A 26,005-nucleotide genomic window follows, 5' to 3' on the forward strand; every position below is an offset into this window, starting at 1 on the left:
GAGAAATCTGGGTAATGGGCCTGTGCTCCCAAGTAAGTACATTTTGCAGTTGTCCTTTGTTTTTTCTGTATTTTTAAAAAATTGTTTTTATTCGTTTAAGTTTTTTTGAAATGAAATAGCAGTATATAAATTTATTTATAAATAAATAAATAAAGTACGTAGCATCCACCCAACCTCCACAGTAGGGTTTCCAAAAAGCTGGATCTTTAGAGCTGGCTTGTAAAAGGGTGTAGTGGCCAATCAGCATTGGTAGGCAATTCCCTATGCCAGCTATTTCTGAGGAGATAGGTCTACTGATACATTTTGAAGTGCAGGAGTTCATGAAGACAACCCCCATAGCCACACTCCTCAGTGAGAATCCAAACCCATGCAACAAATGAGAGTCCATAGCCACAGCCCCATGGAGAATCTAAGAATGCAGACAGCTTGTATATAATGCACACTTACATACAGACACATCCACACTTTCATGCACACCTAAGAGATATCCAATTTATCAGGATCAGCATGGCCACAATCCTATGCTCAATATACCCTAGGAATAAGCCCCAATGAACTCAGTGATGCTTACTTCTACCTTTACAGGGTCAACTTTTGAAACACATTGAATGAAACACATTACCTTTTGCCCGCTGAAATGCAACCTTTACCTTTTTATTAAAAGTTCAGGGAAAGAACTGTTACCATTTAAAAGGCCACAATGAGGCAGGAACTCTGCCAAAGAACAGTAGTATGCAGCCTCTGCTTGATTATTTCTTCATTCTCAGACGTTGTCTATGCTAATTTGTCACAAACAATAATAAAACATGTAAGCCTTGTTATCATTCATTCACTTGCCAGAACAAGGAGGGTCCATCAATTACCTTGGTGCTTAGGGTTTTTGTTTTGTTTTTGGGGTAGGGAAGGAGGTGGGTTTTACGATTAAATGTACATAAATGATTATTTGGATCAGCTTAATATCTGCTCATTTGTTGAACAGGCAAGTGAAATGTTTGGATCATTCTCCCTTGCGATCCTCTTCCACAAAGCCTGGAAGTTCCTAGGCTGGGAGATATTGTGGCAGCTCTTCTATGTGCCTATGTCACACAGAAGGCAGGGATAACAGGTAGACTTGAGGGGGTTTCCTTCCTCAAAGCCTGAACTTCAACACTTCATCAGTTGGTGAGGTGAGAGTAGAGTGCTTTTGATTTGGAAGAAGATCCAACCCCAGCACTACCAACACCTTCTTCCCAATATCATATTAGCCAATCCTACTTTAATGGAAGATGCTAGGATTTGACACTAGGATTTGACCCTGGAATCTTCTGAATGCAAAGAATACACTCTACCACTGAGCTATGGCCCCTCTAACCTTACCTGGCCATCCCTCCCCCACACAGCTTGCAAGCTATCTACCACCTGGGCATAGTCGTGCCATGGGTAGTCTACATATGCAAGAATTACTTCTGCTTCATCTCTGTTTCATCAATAACACACACATCATTTCCTCATGGTGTTTTGTGCAGCCACTGACAATTGGTGTATCTAAGCCTTTTCATAGCTTCCCCCCTTCTTCATTTAAAAGGCAAGGTCTCAGTGGGTGGGTGCACTGTATTTCTTGACTCCCCCCCCCCGAATAGCTAGCATCTTCTTATTGTACTCTTTCTTATGCCTCTGCTAAATCTAAAGCATTCCTTAATTTGCCATGATTTGCTTATTAGATAGATCTTGCTGTGCTTAACAGCAGCTAAAGCTGACAATATTACTCTCTTTTGTTAGAAGAGCAAGATTGCTCTGAAGAGCACAGATATCTTCAGCTCACACTAGGCTTGATTCATTATATAATACAACACAACATTGGGCCTGTTCAGGCACTACATCCCAGAGGAAAATCTCAACCCAGTATGAAACACACACACTTTTCCTCCCTCCTCCCGCATTCGCATATACACTTACTTTCTTCCTAAGGTGAGAGGGATAGCGTAACAAATGAATTGGGATGTGCAGCATTTATTTGAGCATGGTCCTTCTCAGGCCATACAATTTAAAAGCCTTATTATTTCTGTGCTCAGGGTAACATAACTTTAAAAAAAGTAGTCCGGTCCAGATTATTCACTCCTTTCTGCACACAGAAAGGGAGTGCGGTACCTGAGAACCCAAGATGTGTACAACATAGTTAGATTTAAATATTGTTTAGTCAAAGCCACTTAATACAATTTGCACTTCCAAGCACGGATCAACTATGAAATTTACTTTTTTATTTAATGTTTCAGAGAACAAGGCTATTAAAGAGAAGAGGATAGTTGTTGTTTTTTAAATCTATTTAAAGTACAATGTCATTCAAAATATTAAGTCTCAATAAATGTTAACAACCACATAATACCCATGTAAACTCTTCTTGGAAACTGAACTTTTGAAAGGACTGTTGTACGTTCTGCTAAACATGCAGTCAAGATCATAATAAGTAGCAAAAGGCAACCAAAATCACCATTAGGACAGGGAAACTGTCTCACTATATCATATCTAAACGCCATGTTCAGATGTCCCAGTTTCCCTATTCCACTATCAGCCTTAGAGATTGTTCCCAAGCAGAGCTAACAAGCAGAACTATCTCAGACAATGCCCATGTATTTGATGCTTTCCAACAGGGGCCGGTGTGGTGGGGCAAAGGTGAGGAGCTGCACTCCTCACACTGGCATCGCCACAACTCACCTGGATGCAGCTGGGGGAGGCCAGGGCGGTGGCAAGGTCAGAGATGCACCAGTGGGTGAGCTGGATATGTTCTACTAGTGTGCACACTCAGCCTGGATCTTGCCACCCCTCTTCCCCACCCAGATAAGCTGTAGCAACGTCAGGAAGGCAGTTCCACAGCTCTCCCCCCACCCCACAGAAGTTAAACAGGAATAATTTTTCCCTGTAGCTAAGAAAACATGGCTCTTTATGGATTAATCTGGTGGTATAAACAATAGTGATGGGGTTCACTGCCTAGTTCTGATCCGCTTCAATTCTGAGAGTCTGGCTAAAATTGTTATGAAAATGCTTATGCTGTTCCACCTTTTTCTCCTATTTACATATCAATTAGGCATATAATCGCCTAAAATTGGAGGAGGTTAATGGATGTAAATGGTGATCATCACCTAGACAGCAGTTAAGAATGCATCAGCTTACTGGAAAGCCAATTAACGTAAAATTCAGAGTGGATTTAAAAAAACCTGCCGATGACAGCCGCATCCCGCCGCAAGAAATCAATGCCTGTCCGAAAAACAACAGATTGTCGGATTATGCTGAAATCGGGTACTAAAGTACTTTAGCGGATATTATCCCCCATCCTAATAAACACAGAGGCCACACTCAGAAGTGGGGCTTATTGTGTCAGGTTTTCTGATTACAATGCTAGCACTTCTGTCCCGATTTCTAAAGTTCCTTTCACACTGCAGTACCTGTTGTGTGTTTTTTCATCAATATACTGCCATGTCGTGCTAAATTTCAGTCACACCGGGGGCATACGGTGTGACAGAACAGCGGATGTCACCAGACATACTGCCCCCCCTTTTATGCGCACACACACTTCTGTATACTGGATTACTGTCCCAAATTTCGTTTCATGAGAAGTGGTGGTGTGAACCCAAGAAAGCCAGGGGAAAAATAAAATGTAAACTCCTGCAATTATCTGGTTTAAAGAGGTTGCACCCAGATTTTTTTCTGGAAGCAATCAACATGGAAATGAGAGCTAAACTTCCACTAGATTAGCAGAAGTGGCTTTTATATTGTGTGAAAAATCACATAAAATGTTGTAGGCAATGAAATCTGGGGAAAATGAAATAATGTATTTTCTAACCCTGAATGTAGCCTGGATTAGGGAATCCAGTACATCAAATAGGGCTGGAAAAAAGAGATGCAGGAGCAAAAATCCAAGGATGGGAGAGTGACGCCAACCCATGGAGGTTCTTCATGGGTGGTTACCTTCCCTGCACTCTGTAATGGTCCTGTACATGATTTTGACAGTATTTAATATGATGGAACAACCTTGCTCCATTACACTACACAGGAATGAAAAGTGGTTGGTTGAGGCTTTGGCAGCTGAATGTTCAACATGCTGAAACTCTTGTCAGCTGGATTTTTTGCTGCCACGATCCCTGGCTGGCAAAGGCTTTGCTTAGCTAGGGGACATCTCTCTCCTGGCCATGTAAAACATTAGCCAAGGAAGCTGGCACCTCTTCTCTGACTTGGATTTTAATCCAAACAGAAGAATATCAGTAAAGCTCGCCTCTCCTTTGGAGCAGACTTTTATGAGTGGCTAAAGGATTTTCTCAAACCTGGCTCAGGAAAACTTTGCAAGCATCTCTAATTAAGATCATCCTCAAAAGGCTTCCTCTTGTCTCTTCATCCTCAAATGAAGCAGATGATACTTGAGTACAGGGCCTCTTCAGTGGTTGCACCCAAGCTCTGCTGTGATCTCCCAAGAGAGAATCACCTTCAACTCTGATTTCTTTTCAGAAGCAGGTGAAGATCTTTGCATTGGACTTTTAGTTTTTAATCCTGATTTTATGCTGACATACTGCCTGCTCCACTGCTTGATGTACTTTTACAGTTTAAGGGTTTTTTTTCTTGTAAGAAGCTCTGAGATGATTACATTCTCTCCCCAAAACCCAACAACAAATCAAACAGCCGCAGAATTTCAAGCATAGCTTTACAGCATCTTCAAACCAGACCGAAAAACAAAAACCTGCTATTTCATTTCTGGATTTTTTGTTTGTTTCATACTCCCTGTTTCCACATAAGCCCCTTCAAGACTCAAAATCGAATAAACAAGGCCCCTTCCTAATAGAATTTGCTTCAGCACATCTGTTGGAAATTTTAAATGGCTCTATATACGATCTATCTATGGGCTCATTTACTTTCCGGACATCACGCGGTGCAAGTCTGATTGACTACATTTTGGTCTCTCAGACGCTGCTGAAGGACATCATTGATTTTAATGTTAATCCCAGGATTGAGAGTGACCACTTTCCTCTCTTACTTAGAATTAGAGCTCCCACGACCAAAATTTACTATCCCTCTCCAATGGAGTCAGTGGATACTGAAAAAAGAATCTATTGGACAGATAGGAGGCGTGCATCTCTCGCACTCCTATTCCAGAGCGACACATTCCAACTAATCCGCCTGGAGGTCCTGAATGAAACCCAGGACCCCATATCAGCATTTCAAACAGTGCTATCCTTACTTAGGCCCCATATGACCCACAAAAGCAATGGCATCCAAAAAAAACCCCACGTATGCGCCTGGTTTGATAAAGAATGCAGAGAAGCAAAAAAAAAGCTTAAGAAACTTCTACACTTGTCTCTCAAGTTCCCGTCCCCTCAATCCCTTTTTGCCTTTAAATCAAATAAGGCCCTTTATAGATCCCTCCTGAGGGGAAAAAAATCAGCCTTTGCCGATTCTCGTTGGCAGCTATTAACAAAGATGATTACTGAAAACCAAGAACGCCAGTTTTGGTCTTTAGTACAGTCGGGACTTGGCCTTAGCAACACCTCCAACCAAGTTTTGATCCCAATCTCAACCTGGTATTCACATTTTTTACACCTCTATTCCTCAATTTTGTCTCCCCGTAGCATTTTACCCATGTCAGATATTACCAACTTGCCGTCATGGCCCCCAGTTTCACCCCAAGAAATTAAATCTCTAATTGATTCACTTAAAAATGGGAAATCCCCAGGTGAGGACTTCCTTTTACCAGAAGCTATTAAACAATTTCCTGAATGGTGGGCCCCTTTTTTGGCTCGTTTATTCACCAGAATAAATGACTCTGGCATTATCCCCGACGGTTGGAGATGTAACATAATCATCCCCATCTACAAAAAGGGTGACTCCTCCAACCCCGCTAACTTCCGTCCAATCAGCCGGTTGAACGTTGTATCCAAACTTTATGCTAAATTCCTTCTTAATAAACTAGAAGATTGGGTACAGACACAACAGATTTTATACCCTGAGCAAGTCGGCTTCCGTAAAGGCTCCTCTCCAATCGATCATTGCCTAACACTCCATTTCCTGGCAAAACAGTCCATCGCCGGTCCTACCCGACATCTGTATGTAGCATTTGTAGATTTGGCCGCAGCATTCGACTCGATCAATAGGAATGCTTTATGGCACAAACTGTATCATCTGAACATCGACCCCCGCTTGCTATACCTTATTCGTATTTTATACACTAACACCTTTGCTATAGTTAGAGCTCCCCATTCTGGAGTCCTATCTGATCCGATACCTGTGGACAGAGGCGTCAAACAAGGATGCCTCTTAGCTCCCCTGCTCTTTAATTTGTTTCTAAATGATATCATTCCTTTTTTATCTGGACCTCAATTTTTCTCCCCCTCTATCGGCCAAAGGAAAATACCGACACTTCTCTATGCCGACGATATGGTCCTTCTTTCTCTAGTTCCAATTGGACTTAGAAAGATGTTGAGATCCCTACAGTCCTATTGTTATAAGGAAAAACTCAACATTAATTATGATAAAACCAAAGTTTTAGTTTTTGGGAAAAGATTCAAAGGACATCGCTGGCATATAGCTGATCATCAGTTAGAACAACCTCGAGAATTTAAGTACCTGGGTATTTATTTTTCAGATACCCTTTCCTGGCAATATCACTGACAATATATTAAATCGCACGCGGTTAAGACAATAGGGACAATTTTAAAATTTTCTCGTTCTGTTGGGGGCGGTCAGATTCACCCTACTTTAAAGATCTTTAAAGCAAAGGTGATCCCACAAATCCTATATGGAGTAGCCGTATGGGGCTGGGATTATAATATCGTAACAGCCCTGGAAACTATACAAAATAGTTTTCTCAGGCGCTTGTTATCTCTCCCTGTGGGAACCTCTGCAGCGATGACTCAAATTGAGACGGGCTCCCCCCCAATGATGGCTCTCATACATTTTACCCTTCTGAAATTTCTGAGAACACTCAACGGGCCCCAGCCCGGGACATTATTACAATTATGTTTTGACCACCCATTCGCTTCTATCTTATGGCGCTCTAAATTAACTAAACTGCTATCAGCTTACCACCTTTTAGAGCAGGATTTCAACGCAATGCTAAATAATAAATCTCTACGTGAATACATATTCCTCCAGTCTATGAACCAGGATAGGCTATCCTCCATCAACTCAAAGGTATCTCCTTGGTACTGGCGATTTAAGCTTGACCCCCACTGCTCTACTTATCTCCTTCAACCAATACCCCTTGTCCTTAGACGGGCGTTTACAGCCCTACGTTTTTTCTCCTTACCAAATGCGGACAGGGAAGGTCGACTAGCCGGTGTCCCTAAGGACCAAAGGAATTGTGTCTGTGGCTCACCCTCGGCGGAAGACCTTCCCCACGTTTTGCTCTACTGCCCAATTTATACTCAGCCCAGAAATAGATTTCTTAGTAAATGGTTAGAAATCCCTCAGCTTGATTTACTTGATGGAAAAAATCATTTTTTTAATGTCAGATCATAACTTGGAAGTAACCCACAAAGTAGCTCTTTTTGTAATAGCAGCAAGAAAACTTAGGGTCAATTACATTGCCCTTCAAGATATTACATAGGCAAGTTCTCTTACATGAGATCCCTGCTTAAATGCTTCCCTTTTAAATGTCTCCATTTGATTTTAAAGTATTGTATATGTATTGTTTTAATTTGCGTTGGCCTTTGGTCCTGCAAACAAATCCATAAAGTAAAGTAAAGTAAAGTTTGTTTCATTTTTGTGCAGCTCCTAAAGGTACAGGGGGCCTGCTAGGAAAAAAGATGGCAACTCTCTACCTCTGTAACTAGGGGTGTTATGATCCCATTTAATGGAGCAATCAACAAAGCTAGGGGAAGCAAGTCCCCCTATTCAGAGAAGAAAAGCATTACTGAAAAAAAATTTAGATGCTTCAGTGAAAAGAACATGCATGTTGCTGGGTGGAATGTCACTGTTTTTCCACTCAGGAAGATATGAAGATGGGAAAAACATGATGTAAAAGACTAGCTTAAACATTCAGAAGTTACAGCTAAGGAAAAGCCCCAGTCTTTTAAAACTGGACTCCTGAATTTTCTTTCAGCTGAGAAAAGACCATAGCTCAGTGGTAGAGCATATGCATTGTATGCAGAACATCCCAGGTTGAATTCCTGGCATCTCCCGGTACGGCTGAGAGAGACTGCTTCCTGAAACCCTGGAGAAATACTAAGCTAGATAGATCAATGTTCTGATTCAGTATAAAGCAGCTTCCTCTGTTTCTATGTACTGTGAAAGAACAGTGTGAAAGGGCATGAACATTTAAATCAGACAGAGGGCAATTGGAAAAGGAGTTCAGATGTTTAGCTCTACCCTCTGTGCATGGCATTTCCTCAGACATAAATCTAATACAAATACAGCCAACATATGTTCTGAGAGTAGGGATGGGAGAATCTGTCAATTTTGGTGTTTCTCAGTTTCTTCAATCAAGTTCAGTTCTCCCCTTCAGTCATCATGAAAATTCACCAGCATTTTATTGCTAATTTCTCTAAATATACACATTTCTGCAAAACAATTTCCCTTAATATAATACCCTTTTGTATGTTATTTTCACTAATATATACATTTGTATGAACACTTTACCCTCATATATGAATGGTTGGGGAACTGCACTGCAAAATTTTGATGACTGACTATGTTTCAGTTCATGTATTGTTTCGGAAATTAGGTAACTTTATCTTTAAATGTGAATTGATTCAAATTCCCCCACACCATTCCTACTGGAGAGTGGAAAGAAGCTGAACTGCTATCAGTCATTTCAAATTATTTTTTTATATTATTATTATTATTTGGGGAAGACCATGGAAAAGCTGAAAGGAGAGATCTCCATGGAAGTAAATGCATGTTTGATTTGTGTCTAGGTGCTTATTTTTGAAAAAACAGTTACCCAGATGGCAATTTTTGATAATAATTACTGGAATATGGCAATTTGTAAAAGAGATTGCACATTTGATTGATAGCTGCAATTGTGTGATTTATTTAAAATTTTGAAAGATGTGATTATTTGAGGATATACAAAAGCACCCTGTTGCAACAGTATTAAGAGCACTTGAAAAATGGACAAAACGTTCTAGTGTATATTTTAGAAGTTATTAATGGTGAATCTACAAACAAATATGATATTTCTGATGACATTACAAAGTAGATTTAGATTAATACCATCCAAACTTTTCATCAGTGAAAAAAGTTCTGGGTTGGATTAGAGAAATGTACACACAATGAGACCAGCACAGGCTGATTTCCCGGCCCTCTGCTCTTCCAACAGACCCTGGAAAACATTTCTCAGGGGGATGGGATGGAGCTGCTCAATGGGATGGAGCAAGAGGCTGAGAAAGAAAGGGGGGCTAAAAAAATTGGGTGGAAGATGCCCCCCCTCTCTCAGCCCCCTGTGCCACAGTTCAAGGGGAAGCTTTTTCCACGGATTGCCAGGAAGGAGGGGGAGGAAAGTCTGCCGTATTATCCATACATTTCTCTAGATCCAACCCATTAAATTCCTGACAGTTAAATTTGCACAGGACACAAATATTGTCCGCGTGTTCAGCATAAAAATACAGTAATTTATCAAGCAATCTTCTATCCTTGGGGCATGTCCGTTTAATAAACAAGCAATGCTGAATGGATTGACAAACACTGCTAATTCTAGCCACAAGTATGCTAAATACCATTTAAAAAAAACAAAAAAAACAGGAAAACATACAACATAGCAATGCAATGGAGGATCATATCCTGGGAAGGAGCGTCTCCAGAAAGAATACATCACAACAGACAAGAATTCAACTTCTGTGACAAAGTGACTAATGTAATTCTTAACGCATAAACAGAGGAACTAGGGCAATAGGAGCTAGACATGATTTTTACACCACTAGGTACATGGAAATTAGAAAAGCACCTTTGTTTCTAATGTTTATATTTTCTAAATTGACACAGAAAGTTTTGGGGAGGGCTCAAAAAGAGGTACAAAAATGATAAGGGGGAAAGAAATCACAAAGAGGTATTCTGTGTCTGGCCTGTGAAGCTTATCAATTTTCTTCATTGTAAAGCAGAACATATGCATATTAAAGAAGATGACATTAAAAACATTTAGCTAAAGGATAGAAGCACAACTTTTAAATGTGAGCTAAAACAGAAAGTTAAATATTGGAGCTAGTTGGGAACTGTTATAAACAAGAGGGTTTCCAATCATTCCTGAAAAAATTGCTTTGTACGATAAAAAGACGAAAGGAAGATCACCAGATGAAGTCATGCCCAATGTTTGCTTCTGAATGAACTTAATGAGTGAGAAACATTGTCAACCAAACAAGTGTCGCTATATCAAAGGTATAACCCATTATGATCAGAAGGGAATTATCATAAACGTTTTAGAGCTATTCTTTCTGTCTAGTGAGAATTTTAGTTATGAATTCTATTGTGCCAAGGACAGACCAGTCTTTTCCAGACACTTACCCTCTGACAGCATGAATAAGTCTCAGTGATGGATAGGCAGTTCGCACTTTCAATTTATTCTTAAGGATTAATGCATTAACCCACTCCACATGCTTCTCTCCGCCTTTGACCATGAAAGCAGGGATCCAAAGGACACTGTCATTCAGCATGGATAGTCTATGCACAAATTTTTCTCTGTCACTCTCATTCCGAAAGCCTCCAAATGCTCTTTGTACAACTGATGGGTTCATGGTAATAAAATCTGATTTAGTTCCCACATCTGCAGCAAACTCCACCACGGGAGCTAGATTGCACCTGAAGAGGAAGAGATTAATGGAAAAATAAAAATAAACATGAAACATTAACTCAGATAAAAAGGTATGCATGAAATAAATGCTGAAAATGAACATGCAAGGCTGTGGTGTCCCACATGATTTAACACAGCACTGTGTTGTATCTAACCATCTAAAAGATATTGGGTGTAATCCAGAAGCATCTTAAATCTCACGGAAATCAACAGGGAGCTCACACGTAACTGTGCCGTTAAGTCACACTAAGAGCGGTTTACTTACTCATTGAATGGGCCTAAAGCACATTGCTTTGAAGGTAAGTGCCATTTCAAATTACAGAACAGATTTCTGAAGAATGCTGTATGATTAGGGTATAAGGTGCTAAACAGTTATCTTGAAAATAACGTAATGTTCATTTACCCCAAACATATAGTAGAGATACTTAAAGAATGTGATGTCCCTGAATACCAATGTGAAACTAACCTGATCCACACCTCCCAGACTAATGTGCAAATCATGACATAATTATCCTTTGGATTTTGCACTTCTGTGAGTTTTGCAATATGGTTCTCAGCTTTTAAAAGTGCGAAAGTGCATTTAAAATGGTTTTTCTACCACAGATTTTTCTAAAAAAGTAATATTCATAGATTACTGCAGAAACTGACAGAACGGACTTATGAATGAACACATGCAAATCTGACATGGACTGGAAATAGATGGATTCATCTATCCCAACACACACAGACACACACACTTTGGTAGTTGCCATAAAGATGCCCTTGCAAGATTGCTGTCAGAAGAATCATCAAATTGATCATTCTGTGACTGGTGTTTCAAGTCGTAACACAGCATTGCTTACTTATCTGTTTTAAAAATGGGGAAAAAAATGGTTGCCATGTCAGTCAGTTGACATAAACTGACTCCTCATTATTTGATCATTGTAAATATGATCAAATATTCCATAAAGCCTAGAACGCCATTGTATAAATGCCAGATTACCATTTTAAAATTCCATTGTATTGTCATTTGTTATCAAAGGCAGGGTGAGGGCAGCTTGCCTCATAGCCCTGAAGCAGTCAAGGGCAACCTAACTTCATAGCGAACTTCTCCTACTGGTTACCTGGTGTAACTGCAGGCATCGCTAGATAGGAACAGGGAACACAAATAGTCATCAGTGGCAAAGATGGACTGCCCAGTCACCATCTTGCTTCCTACTGGAAATAGGGACTCTAACCTTCCCATGTGATCAAGCTTCCTGCTCTGCTGTCAGAGACTGGATTAAGGTTTAGAAAAATAATCACCATTAAAAGAACCCTGAAAGGGGGGGGGCACCCATGCTATTAGGGCGAGATGTTCCTGTCCATTTCCCTAGGTCAGGCAGGCCGGAGTTTGAATGAGAGCTATTGCTTCTACAATGAAGAAGCTTAGACTGTGAGCTTATATAGGAATCAGAGAATCCATACAATCCTAGTTCTCAGTCAGACTGATACAAGCAGGTGCTTCCATCGGCTTGTGGGCTTCTCTCAAGTTGCTTCATGTCCAGTTAGCCAGACACTTTGGTAGCAGCACTAAACTTCTTCCCTGACTAGTCATCTCCTCTGCTCCTCTCATCAGACCTCAGGATCAAGATCTTGACAGGGCTTAACCCTGACAGTTCCACAAAGTTACTGGGAGCCACTGAAAAGGCTCTATCCCCATGCCATCATCAACCACGTCTCCATCCTAGGCAGGACACATCCCATCTTAGGGAGCAAATAGGATGTTACAGGAAGAGGCACCCCCCTTATGGTCCCAGCAAATCTCTACATAGATTTTCAGTAGATGATAACAAAGGTATCTTCGCAAGTCATGTTAAGTCACTATTACATACTAAATGTCCAGCAAAAGCTGAAGAATATTGGAAACATCAGACTATCACACCCAGCCTCCTAAATAAGGCCCAATCTGAACTATACATTTAAAGCAACATACCACTTTAACAGTTATGGCTGCCCCCAAAGAACTAGTTTGTTAAGGGTGCTGAGAGTTGTTAGGATACCCCTATTCCCCTCACAGAGCTACAATTCCCAGAGTTCCCTGGGAAAACAGTTTGATTATTAAACCACTCTGAGAGTTATAGCGCTGTGAGGGGAATAGGAATCTCCTAACGACTCTCAGCACCCTTAACAAACTACAGTTCCCAGGATTCTTTGAGGGAAGCCGTAACTGCTTAAAGTGGTATGATGCTGCTTTAAATGTACAGGAATACCTCGCATTAACGTACTCAATGGGACCAGAGCGAGTACGTAAACCAAAAATGTCCTTAAAGTGAAGCACTACCTTTTAAAACTTTTTTTACCTCTCTCTCCTTCATGCAGAGCCTCAAAGCCCCGCGCTAAAGCCTCTGCTGCTGCGCTGCCACACCTCTCAGATGATCGCGATCACGCCTCCCAGCTGATTTGCAGTGGCACGATCGCGTCTATTTCCACCCCCATGCATTGTTAAGTGTCCGTAAGTGTGAAGCAAGCGTACGTAAACAGGGGCATGGTGGAGTATGGCGTATGTCCGTAAAAGCGAGTGTACGTTAAGTGAAGGTCCATATAGCAGGGTATTCCGGTTTAGTGCAGATGGGGCCTAAGAGAAGTCTAGATGCACATTAATCTTTACCTTTCTCATATAAATTAAATGTTTCTTTTACTTAGTATATAAAAAGAAAAGTTTGAGGATACATTTTTCATCTATTCAAAATCTTTGTGTAACAGCTTTGCTGTTTAAAATCTCAGTCATGTTAATCTGTCCACTACTCCTTTTATTTCAAAAAGTATTTCATCTTATAAACACTCCTGTAAATACTTCATCCATTTGCAGCGGTCCATTCCACTGACTGAATCTCTTAATATGAGCACATATCTGAAACTAGTGTCATTCTTCAGATGGCATACTGACTCAAGGAAGCAGGTACATGACTATAAATATGAACAACAAAAGGATCAGTGATTCATCACTTCCAATGAAAGACTGCAATACTACTGATTTCTTTTTCACAGAAACTTTGTATTTCAAATCCTTCCATAAAAATACAGTGGGTGACCAGGAAACAATGGTAGCAAAAGAGCTTTACAAAGACTTTTCTATTTTAGCCTCAACATTTAACAATGAGAAAATTTATAAATATATTTAGCTTTTGCATTGCTACCATGTTACAGTCAGGATGATTTGCATTTATTGTGATCCCCAAGGATGGCAGGAATTACAGGGGAGGAAATGCTTAACAGAGAAAACTATCCAGGCTCTGGTTGCAACAGCTACACAGCTACAGGAATTCAGCTCGTTTACGAGAGGCCCATAAAAGAAGGAGGGAGGCTGCAGCGTGGTGCGGGGGAGTGAAGGAGTTGTATGAGAGAGGTGCTATCGTGTATATTTGTATTCCTGTGTATCCTGAGAACTTTATTTGTACGCTGCAAGTAAAGCTTCTTCCTAGCAAAGCTGTGGCAGTCTATCTGGCATCTTACTTCGTTAATTTGGGTTACTGGGTTACAAACGCTGCCAACATACCAGATGAAGGAAAGCTAGAATCCTGTAACTACGGTCAAACTGATGAGGGGTCTATTTCTGCTACTTCCCTCCAAAAGAAATAATACTACCTGTACATCTTAGTTCTTGAAAAGCTGTCACGTTCCCACCTGCTATCAACCTGACTGGAGCATGTAGAAACTCACTTTATAACTCACACCACAATATTGCAATGCTGTTATTAGGGTCTTTGACCTAATCCCCACCCCGACATTGCTAACACTGTCCAGGCATACAGGCCTCAACCTTAAAAGACCACAGCCATGTGCTGATTCTTTGTAACCTGATATTGTTACTCTCTCTTAGGTTTTCGCTGCCACCATAAACTTGTATCTAGTTCTTAATTCACTACACACCTTCTTTAGAGCATAGCTAATGACCAGGAATGTGCACAAACAGTATTTAATAAAATATAAACAAACAAGTTCACTCACTGTTCACAAGTATATGTATTCAGTTCAGTTCTTATAGTGCCTCAAGTATATTACACAAATACTAATACCTGCCTACTCTATCCAAATCTAAGAATTCCTAACCTAACTCCTCCCCTCAATCTAATCCCATAACAAAAACAATTGCTGACCCTATTCTGTGTGAACTGCCAAACTGTCAAAAACTGCAGGCACAGTCATAGACACAACAACCGCCATTCACTCAGCCAATCAGCAACCAGCACACTCCAACATTCTACTCATTCCTCCTCCCACTCTCATTCTCCTTACCATAATACCAGTAATATAGTCACATCACATATTCATTACCTTATTTACATTAATATATTAACAATACAGGAGAGATATCACAGAGCCATATAAATACTTGAGGTACTTTAAGAGCACCTCTGTCAGAACTATTCATCAGGCTAAATAAACAAAGCAAGGGGATGGAGGGAAAGCTGGACGGTGTAAAGCTGTGAAAAGAGTGTCAAGATGGAATGTGGGAGAAGGTGACGGATATTCAAATGATGCTCTGCAGGTGTTATGCAGATTTCAGGTTGTACCAAGTCATTTTGAAAGGGAGATACACAATAGTTGCTACCACTATCTCTGGAAATAAAACATAATTTTAAGAATCTGTTATCTAGTCCTCTTTTTGTCTTTAGGCAAAACACACGGCTTACTTGGCAGGCAGATATTTGGAAGGTTTGTATATATAAGTTACCCACAGTCAAGGGAGCAGAGTCTCAAAGTATGATGAAGTCCCACTAAAAAGGTAACTATTTGTGCAATGTTGTATTTTACGGAGAGGTATGTATCAGAGAACATTCCACAAGGATGCCATTTTTGAAAGCACATGCATGACCAATGCTCAACATCCTCAAGCCATAGATCACAGAACCATTTTTCCCTGCAGTTTTCTTGGTTTTGTTTTTTTAAAATGTTGTATCTTTACACGAATTTGCCTCTGTTTGCCAGCCTTCAAACTCTTGAACTCTTCTCAAGCTATTTCATGAGACCTTACACTTTCCCACCCAGTCTCTAAGATGATGTTATTCTCTAGAAAGCTTGTGGTACATATGCACATATTGATATAAAGAAAATGATGGGATTAACTAGAAATAAACACTAAACCCATCCATTATTTTACAGACTGTGGAATCAGAAACACGTGGTTATGGGCAGGTCAATATAGGACTTAAGAAATATTTCAAAGTTTCAATGCCCAGGCACTTACATAACCATGACTTGGGATGCTGTGTGTATACCTTTAGCTTATACTGCCAAATTTGATTGTAGTTATTAGATTTTTTTAATCTGTGCTGTTTTATTTTTTATTGTGGTATTTTTATTGTATTACTTGTATTCATAGTTTGCTTTAAACTTTAATTGTACATCACCAAGAGAACTGTGCTATAAGGCGATTAACAATTATTATTACTGTTAATTATAACTAATAAATACAGATGCATCATAATCTGAAGACAAATAGTGAATGGAAATGTTAGCTACTATATTGATGAACATTATATATATTATATATTCACTAATAGGCAAAAAACCTTGCGGTTTAAGAATGTACCTATAGCCAACAGATATTTCTATCAAACTTTAAAAAGCACGGAAATTGGGCAGCTATAGTGAATGCACCAGGGGAGCAGCAGACCTGACCTCCTCTCTGAGATATTGGACTGTCCTACAAATTGGTCAAAATGTAAACATAATCTGGGTTGGACTTTCACAGTCCAATTCACTTCCTGTGTAGCTTGGAAGAATTTGATAACATGTGCCTCTGAGCGGTGAGTGGTGGCAACACCTGCCATCTCCAAAGACGGAAAATTACATTTTTGTATGTTTCTTGGTATTCTTCTTACTTTGCTTCTTTTCTGTGTTACTACTGTTTCTACAGACAATCTAATCTAGAAAATTTTATTTCTCTCATTTTTCATCCTAGAAATCTGTGTCAAACTTATTTTGATTAATTTCAAAGCCTTTTTATTTGTTATTGTCATATGATGGTGAAGACAGCCTTTTGTGTTTCAAACTGGAATTTATGCTCTATTTCTATTTTGGGTGCATTAACAGTTGAATCTGAAACTGCAGTTTGATGTAAAATCAGACTGATTATAATACGTTGTTGCTACTTAAGCAATGACTCTAGCTGTTGGAACAAACAAGCTTTGCCTGCCCAAGATGCATGTGTTCAGCCTGCTATGCTTAAACTACTCCTGTTAAGGAAAGGTGGGCATGGTCAATTAAAAACAGAGCACACCTAGAATTTTGCTAGAATATATTTCACCTCCCACTGTTTTATCTTGTGCAAACTGAGACACTCCTCATTTCTACTGGAAACTATTCTGCAGAATAGTCAGTGCTGTTATTCCGCAATTGTTTTTGGAGTTTTTTTACTGTAAATTTTGCAAAGTGTTCCTGTACTTCACATATTCACTGAAACAGAAGCAAAACAAAATGATTTACAATAGGAAACTTCACTGAAATTGCAAAATAAATCAAACATCTAAAGTGACAATCTGAACTATATCAGCTGTGTCTTAATATTGTTGCTTCCTCCTGCTGAAACAAGATCAGCACAGCACATGTCTTCTTTCTGTTATTTGGGTTGATTGCAGATGTTGCCACCACTCACCATATGCTCAGAGGCACATGTTACCAAATTCTTCCAAGCTACACAGAAAGTGGACTGGACTGTGAAAGCCCAACCCAAATTGTGTTTGCATTTTTACAAACTTGTAGGGCAGTACAATTCCCATGCAATCATGCTTAAGAACATAAGAACATAAGAAGAGCCTGCTGGATCAGGCCAGTGGCCCATCTAGTCCAGCATCCTGTTCTCACAGTGGCCAACCAGGTGCCTGGGGGAAGTCCGCAAGCAGGACCCGAGTGCAAGAACACTCTCCCCTCCTGAGGCTTCCGGCAACTGGTTTTCAGAAGCATGCTGCCTCTGACTAGGGTGGCACAGCACAGCCATCATGGCTAGTAGCCATTGATAGCCCTGTCCTCCATGAATTTGTCTAATCCTCTTTTAAAGCCGTCCAAGCTGGTGGCCATTACTGCATCTTGTGGGAGCAAATTCCATAGTTTAACTATGCGCTGAGTAAAGAAGTACTTCCTTTTGTCTCTCCTGGATCTTCCAACATTCAGCTTCTTTGAATGTCCACGAGTTCTAGTATTATGAGAGAGGGAGAAGAACTTTTCTCTATCCACTTTCTCAATGCCATGCATAATTTTATACACTTCTATCATGTCTCCTGTGACCCGCCTTTTCTCTAAACTAAAAAGCCCCAAATGCTGCAACCTTTCCTCGTAAGGGAGTCGCTCCATCCCCTAGATCATTCTAGTTGCCCTCTTCTGAACCTTTTCCAACTCTAGAATATCCTTTTTGAGATGAGGCGACCAGAACTGTACACAGTATTCCAAATGCGGCCGCACCATAGATTTATACAATGGCATTATGATATCGGCTGTTTTATTTTCAATACCTTTCCTAATTATCGCTAGCATGGAATTTGCCTTTTTCACAGCTGCCGCACACTGGGTCGACATTTTCATCGTGCTGTCCACTACAACCCCGAGGTCTCTCTCCTGGTCGGTCACCGCCAGTTCAGACCCCATGAGCGTATATGTGAAATTCAGATTTTTGGCTCCAATATGCATAATTTTACACTTGTTTATATTGAATTGCATTTGCCATTTTTCTGCCCATTCACTCAGTTTGGAGAGGTCCTTTTGGAGCTCTTCGCAATCTCTTTTTGTTTTAACAACCCTGAACAATTTAGTGTCATCAGCAAACTTGGCCACTTCACTGCTCACTCCTAATTCTAGGTCATTAATGAACAAGTTGAAAAGTACAGGTCTCAATACCGATCCTTGAGGGACTCCACTTTCCATTGGGAGAACTGTCCGTTTATTCCTACTCTCTGCTTTCTGCTTCTTAACCAATTCCTTATCCACAAGAGGACCTCTCCTCTTATTCCATGACTGCTAAGCTTCCTCAGAAGCCTTTGGTGAGGTACCTTGTCAAACGCTTTTTGAAAGTCTAAGTACACTATGTCCACTGGATCACCTCTATCTATATGCTTGTTGACACTCTCAAAGAATTCTAATAGGTTACTGAGACAGGACTTTCCCTTGCAGAAGCCATGCTGGCTCTGCTTCAGCAAGGCTTGTTCTTCTATGTGCTTAGTTAATCTAGCTTTAATAATACTTTCTACCAGTTTTCCAGGGACAGAAGTTAAGCTAACTGGCCTGTAATTTCCAGGATCCCCTCTGGATCCCTTTTTGAAGATTGGCGTTACATTTGCCACTTTCCAGTCCTCAGGCACGGAGGAGGACCCGAGGGACAAGTTACATATTTTAGTTAGCAGATCAGCAATTTCACCTTTGAGTTCTTTGAGAACTCTCGGGTGGATGCCATGCTTAGGATAAGTAAGTGGGGGAAGGGGAGGACAGAGGGGGGAGGGGGGCAGGTTGCATGCTTTTTTTAGTTCAGTGGGATTTACTCCTGTGCAATCATGCTTAGGAAAGGTGAAACTGACCTGGGAGAGGGGCAGAGAAGGGAATTGGATGAGTGCGCAGGGGAAGTCCCTTTCCTTTCCAAAAGGAAAACATTGTGAACAATATCATTGCTTTTCAGGGTTTCCCCAAACTTTTTATTCTACAGCAGGCACATATAGCCTCCCACCCAAATTTAAACCAAAGCTGTCCCTGGCCACATCCACACTGGACCTTTATTTCACTCTAGACAGTCATGGCTTCTCCCAAAGAATGCTGGAAATGTAGTTAGTGAAGGGTGCTGAGAGTTGCTAGGAGACTCCCTGTTCCCTCACAGAACTTCAATCAGAGCAGCTGACTGTTAAACCATTCTGGCCACTGGAGTTCTGTCAGGGGAATAAGTGTTTCCTCTCAGCACCCTTCACAAACTACATTTCCCAGGATTCTTCGGGGAAAGCCATGACTATCTAAAGTGAAATAAAGGTCTGGTGTTGGTGTGGCCCCCTGATTAGCTAAGCCAAACAGCTGTGAGTTTGGCTTTTAGAACACTGACAAATGGTTCTTACTGAGCATGCCCAACATTATCATTGAGATCAATGCAAAATTTCTTAAATTAATGGAAAATCAGCCAGGAATTTTTTTTAACTTTTAAATTGCAGAAGATGAAGGTCAGTGTATGGGACAAGGTCAGTAATAGAATTACAGGTACTCTGTGAACACGACTGATTTTTTATTAATTTCAACAAAGTATGAGAACTCTGACAGAAAAGACATCCAAAAGGGGTCTGGATTTTTTCTTTCTTTTACACTTTGAACTCTCGATTCTCTCTGACTGTTTTGTGTATCGCCATGAAAATTTAGAGGGTTGTTAAGCAAGCGTTTCTGAGTTCAGGACTATATGTTTTGTAAGGTTTTGTTTTGAAATGAGCTTATGGGAAGGATCAGAATGGCATGGGGGATATTTTCAATTTAACATTGCAGAATGAGAAAAATCCATGCTGACTATAGCCACTCTTGTGGCTGTATAATATTATATATATATAATTATATATGATTTCTAGCAGTCAATGGGGGAGTGTTAACCTGACCTCCTGTCACCATTGTCACTATGGCTTCCTGGGAGGTTAAGGCAGCAGTGGGGTGGACAAGAATTCTGCTGAATTTGGATTTAGTACCAGATTTTTCAATGGTCCACATATTCTCCATCTTTTGAGGAGCGATCCTGTTTGCTCCAAATTTCTGTAGTTTTCCCCCAACACCGGACTGTTCCCCTCAAACATACCGTTTATTCCCTCGAATATACTGTTACTCACAGCACAGCAGTATAGTCTCTCTCTCTCTCTCTGCCACCCCCTCCACTGGAATAATCCAGGTTCCAAGTGGGGAGGAAGGAAGCCCAGCATAATACATACTAAAAGACAAGCCTACAGAGTCTCTAGAGCATCCTTAACATAGGTGAGACTCTCTAGGCTTGCCTTCTAATCTCTGAAGTATTAACCTGTTGAATTATTAAAAGGCAAGCCAAAGAGTCTCGCCCACATTAAGGGCTCTCTAGGCTCGCTGAAGAGGAGGTGGGGTATGGGGAGGCACTGAAAGCTGCTCTCCTCCTTTCCTTTCCAAACGTAAACAGCAAGTCTGTGCTTGCTAACTTGAAACCTACCAGCCCCAGTGAAAGACTTTTTCCTTTATTGATATGAATATCCATATTTTTGGGGATGCCTGTCAGTTTGACAGAGTGCTTTTGAAGTGCACTAGCCAATGGATCCTATCCCTAGGCAGTGGTGAGGTCAGTGCAGTGCAAGCACAGCAGCAGAGCCAATCTGGCACCACCCTGGTGTTTTACTGTGCTGACGTCACTTACACATATAGAGATTGTACTGCCATATAGGGACTGTACTTTAATAACATGCTCAATAAAGGCCAAAGAAAGCCATTCACAGAAGCGGTAATGAGTGTAAGGGAGGAGGCTATCCAAAATATTTATTTATTTATTTAATTTGTATCCCGCCTTTCCTCCCAGCAGGAGCCCAGGGCGGCAAACAAAGCACTAAAAAACCTTAAAACATCATAAAAACAGATCTTAAAACACATTAAAACAAAACAGCATTAAAAACATTTTAAAAAATAACCTTAAAAAGGGTTAAAACATTATTAAGAAACATATTAAACAATTCTGACACAGATAGACTGGGATAGGTCTCAACTTAAAAGGCTTGTTGAAAGATGAAAGTCTTCAAAAGGCGCCAAAAAGATAGCAGAGATTGCGCCTGCCTAGTATTCAAATATTCAAAATAATACCTTTCACAACTTTAAATCTTCATGTACGTGCTTGTATATGTTTATGATAGCACAGTTTGTAATCATTATTGTGAGAGAGAAGGGAGGAAAGCAAACCAGCGAACTTAACTCCTCCAGTAATCCTTACCACTGCCATCAAATTAACATCTTCATTTTTCCTGGCTGCCCACTAAAACAAACATTTATCTCCTCTCCCTGTGCTCTTTCTTATGGACTTTCTCACTCAGCCTACTCAGTATACCGAGTTGAGCAGTAAGCCAATTAACACATCTGACCACAGTTAAACCATCAACCATTTTAGATTTTACTCAAGTTTTGAAAAACAGAAAATTAGTGTAATTTATAGCAGTTACTGTAGAAACAATATGTCTAGAGAGAAAACCTATTTAAACCAGTTTGAGCAGATAACCATATAATCAGTAAGGAAATGAAACAGCTGTGCAAGAGCCCACCTCTCGCTGCTGTGAGCAATAGCTCTGCCTGGGTTGACTTTGGTGGCTTGGGGAGTCTAACAGCTGGGCCAGTAAGGGATGGGATATCTGTTGCTGCTTCAAAAGCATTCTATCGACCTAACAGGCTGGTATGAATTCGAATTCATTATTTGTCTTTTAAGATCCACTTTTTTTTCCTCAGAAAAAATATTGATATTAATATCAGTATTTTTGATGGAAATATCAATATTTTTAAAGAAAATATTGATATTTTGAAAGGAAATGTCAATAAATTAAAGGAAATACTGATAAATTGAAGGAAATATTCATTAAAAATTTGATATTAATATTAATGTTGTAACTGATTTTTCAAAAAAATCTGTTTCCAAAAATAGCCATGGAAATCACTACATAAAAATCCAAACCACAATGACAGTGAGTAAGCAAATTAGGTTCCAAATCCAAATTGGACAGAATTCTAACACAACCCCAGCCAGCGTGCACCTTAGTTAGAGGCTTGATTTTTACTGGAGGCAGAAACCAGGTGTCCCCACCTACTCCCTGCACCATAAAGCTGCTGCTGTTTTTTCCTTCTTATCTCGCACAGCAGTCGCACAAAAGCCCACCTCTTGCTGGTGTAAAATTATTATTTTGGGGGAATCGCTGGGGTCAGCACACCCAGAGTGCAATGGATGAGCCTTACCCTGGGAAGATGTATCACTGAACACTAAAGTCGGGATCATTCAGACCATGGTATTCCCGATATCTAGGTATGGATGTGAAAGTTGGACAGTGAAAAAAGCGGCTAACAGAAAAAAACAACTCAAATGTGGTGTTGGAGGAGAGCTTGTGCATACCCATGGACTGCAAAAAAGACGAATAATTGGGGTTAGAACAAATTAAACCAGAACTAGAAGCTAAAATGATGAAACTGAGGTTATCATACTCTGGACACATCATGAGAAGCCATGGTTCACTAGAAAAGACAATAATGCTGGGGAAAGGAGCAGAGAAAGAGGAAGACCAAACAAGAGATGGATTGATTCCATAAAGGGAGCCACAGACCTGATCTTTCAAGATCTGAACAGGGTTGTTCATGACAGATGCTATTGGAGATCACTGATTCATAGGGTCGCCATAAGTCGTGATCGACTTAAAGGCACATAAATTATTATTTAATTTATATCCCGCCCTTCCAGCAGCAGCCCAGAGCGGCAAATGACAGCTCTACCTGGGCTGAAATCTAGGGTTTGGGGGCATAACAGCTGTGCCGGCACATTAGAGGCCTGATCTCTACCTCGGCCAAAAGGTCTTTGATATGCGTATGGGACAAGTACAGTTGGGGAGCGCTCGGGTGATATTGGATAAGTGGAGGTACGGCGTGAGAAAAGGGGCATGCCAAGTAAGGGGGACACGACACAGAGGAATTGTGGTTCTATCAGTCAGCCCTTGGGTCTGTGGATGCTGCTAATAAATAACAGGTCAGGTTTAAAAAATTATCTCTCATCCATAATTTGATTGTGGATGAGAAGACTAATATGGCTTGTATTACCAAGACCGGGGTGGGTAAGTAACATGGAATTGGACTTATCCAAATTTCCCCACCTCGGCACTCAGTGCAGCATCAGGACAGACTTGGAGGTCGGGGGCAGTTGCTATATGAATTTGATTTCTCTTCTCCAGGGTCCTGTCCACTTGAGCGGGGATCTTGAGTGCTTGTGCCTTGCATTGGGTAACTGGGACCGATCGGGAATTCTACTGTTTTACTGCCTGCTTCGCTGCCCAGCAGTCTCCCTGTCTGAGCTGACAGAAATGATCACAAGGGTGGTACTGAAGATCGCCAAGCTGTTAGGAAGCTGCCTAATACTAGCTCAGTATTGTCTACACTGACTGGCAGCAGCTCTCCAGGGTTTCAAGTAGGAGTCTTTCCCAGCTCCACCTGCAGATGCTGGGGATTGAACTTGGGACCTTCTGCATGCAAGGCAGATGCTCTACCGCTGAGCTACAACCCTTCCCCAAGACTGAGCCCACTTATGGAGCAGCTCAGGACTTCATGTCTGCCATGGCAACTATGGGGCTGTCCCATCATGTAATGAGACCAGCACAAGTGGCAGGTCACACTCTGTGTTTAGCCTTCTCAACCAGGGAGGAAAAGGATGATGTGAAAGTGGGGGGATTTAAACATCAGTCCCTTGTCATGGTCCGACAACTTCCTGTTCACATTTAGCATTTAAGCAGCTTTCCCCCTCTGCAGAGGCGGGGGACCCATCAGTATGACACACCCTCAGAGACTAATCAATCCAACTGGCTTCCAGATGACTCTGGGGGATTTTCCAGCTGATATGACTGGCGGTCCTGTTGAAGTCCTGACTGTTCTATGGAATATGCAGATGACCTGGGCAATTGGCATGATTGCACCTAATAGCTCTCTCCTGCTTGGTAGAACCTGACTAGCTCCTTGGTATACATTGGGGCTTAGGGCCACAAAGCAAGCTATGAGATGGCTTGAATGCAAGTGAAGGTAAACTTCAAACAAATGCAACTGAACAACAGTGAGAGCTCATTGTAGAGCCTACTCAGTGGCAGTGAAGACAGTGAAAAAGTACTTTGCTGCCTCCATTGCATCCTCACTATGCCATCTGGCAGAGCTTTTCCAGGTAGTACAGTGCTTTTTATACTCTGACCCAAATGAGTTTGTGGGAAAATGGTGGCCCACTGTGGCTTGTTTGCAAATTTTTGAAAATAAGATTGCTTACATCTGCTAGGACCTTGACTCTGCTATTAACAGCAGGTGAATCTCAGGAAGTATCCAGAGCACTGTCCAGTTCTATTTGGTTGGCTGAGCTTCAGGTTGGCACTGTTTGAGGATGTGGACAAAGTGCAGATCAGTGCAGGTGATGTGTGCTCTGGATCCTTGCCCTTCAAGGCTGATAAAAACTAGTAAGGAGATCATGGCTGGGTGGGCCAGGGATATTATTAATGCCTCTTTACAAGAGGGAGTGATCCCTGCCTGCTTAAAGGATGCACTGGTAAGACCACTCCTTAAGAATTCCCTGGATCCATTAAATTTAAATAACTACTGACCAGTCTCACTAATGTCCCCTTTGGGGGGCAAGGTTCTTGACTGGATGGTCAATAACCAGATCCAGACTTTCTTGGATGAGACCAAGTTTCTAGATCCATTTCAATTGGGGTTTAGGCCTGGCACGGAAACTGCATCATACACCATATATGATGCCCTTTATTGAGATAAAGACAGGGGAGTGTAACTCTGTTGATTCTCCTTGATCTCTTGGCAGCTTTTGAAACAATTGACCATGGTACTCTTTTGGAGCAGCTGTCAGAGTTGAGAGTGGGTGGTACCACTTTATAGTAGTTCTGGTCCTACTGAGATGGTCGCCTCCAGAGTGTAGCATTTGGGCGATACTGCTCTGTCCCATGGACCCTTCAATATGGGGTGCCACAGGGGTCAGTTTTATCTCCCATGCTGTTTAACATCTACATAAAACAACTGAGTGGGATCATCCAGGGATTTGGAGTGTGTTGTCATCAATATGGAGATGGCACACAACTCTATTTCACCTTTACATCGATAGGTGTGGCAATGGATATGCTAGACCAGTGTCTGGGCTCAGTGATGGACTGAATGAAAATCAATAAATGAAGGTCAATCCAAATGCCACCCTGGGCTCCTGCTGGGAGGAAGGGCAGGATATAAATCAAATAATAAATAAATAAATAAAAGTAAGACTGAGGCACTGTTACTGGGTAGTTCCTTTGATCGGATAGGTGTAATTCAACCTCTTCTGGATGGGGCTGCATTCTCCCTAAAGGAGCAGGTGAACAATTTGGGGGTACTTCTGGATCCACTATGGTAACTGGAAACGCAAGTGGTCTTGATGGCGCAAAGTGCCTTCCATCAGCTTTGGCTGGTGGCCCAGGTGCGACCCTATCTGGACAGGGATAAACTAGCTTTTATTGTCCACACTTTGATAACCTCTAAGTTAGATTACTGCAACGAGTTATATAAGGGTGCCTGTAAAGTTCC

The 26,005-nt window shown here is 41.1% G+C and overlaps 1 protein-coding gene across 7 annotated transcripts in view; it reads right to left on the reverse strand.

The window, feature by feature from the left end:
• Positions 1–26,005, reverse strand: part of ST8SIA4 (ST8 alpha-N-acetyl-neuraminide alpha-2,8-sialyltransferase 4) — a 168,924-nt gene that overhangs the window by 85,374 nt on the left and 57,545 nt on the right. For all 7 annotated transcript variants that reach the window (XR_009762183.1, XM_061623217.1, XM_061623231.1 and 4 more), the window contains exon 4: positions 10,459–10,752. Coding sequence is in view for 6 of the 7 variants with exons in the window: in XM_061623217.1 (XP_061479201.1) it covers positions 10,459–10,752 (294 nt within the window). In the remaining variant the exon portion in view is untranslated. The remainder of the gene's footprint in view (positions 1–10,458; positions 10,753–26,005) is intronic.

This window comes from Rhineura floridana, chromosome 1, assembly GCF_030035675.1.
Source record: "Rhineura floridana isolate rRhiFlo1 chromosome 1, rRhiFlo1.hap2, whole genome shotgun sequence".
NCBI lineage: Eukaryota > Metazoa > Chordata > Lepidosauria > Squamata > Rhineuridae > Rhineura > Rhineura floridana.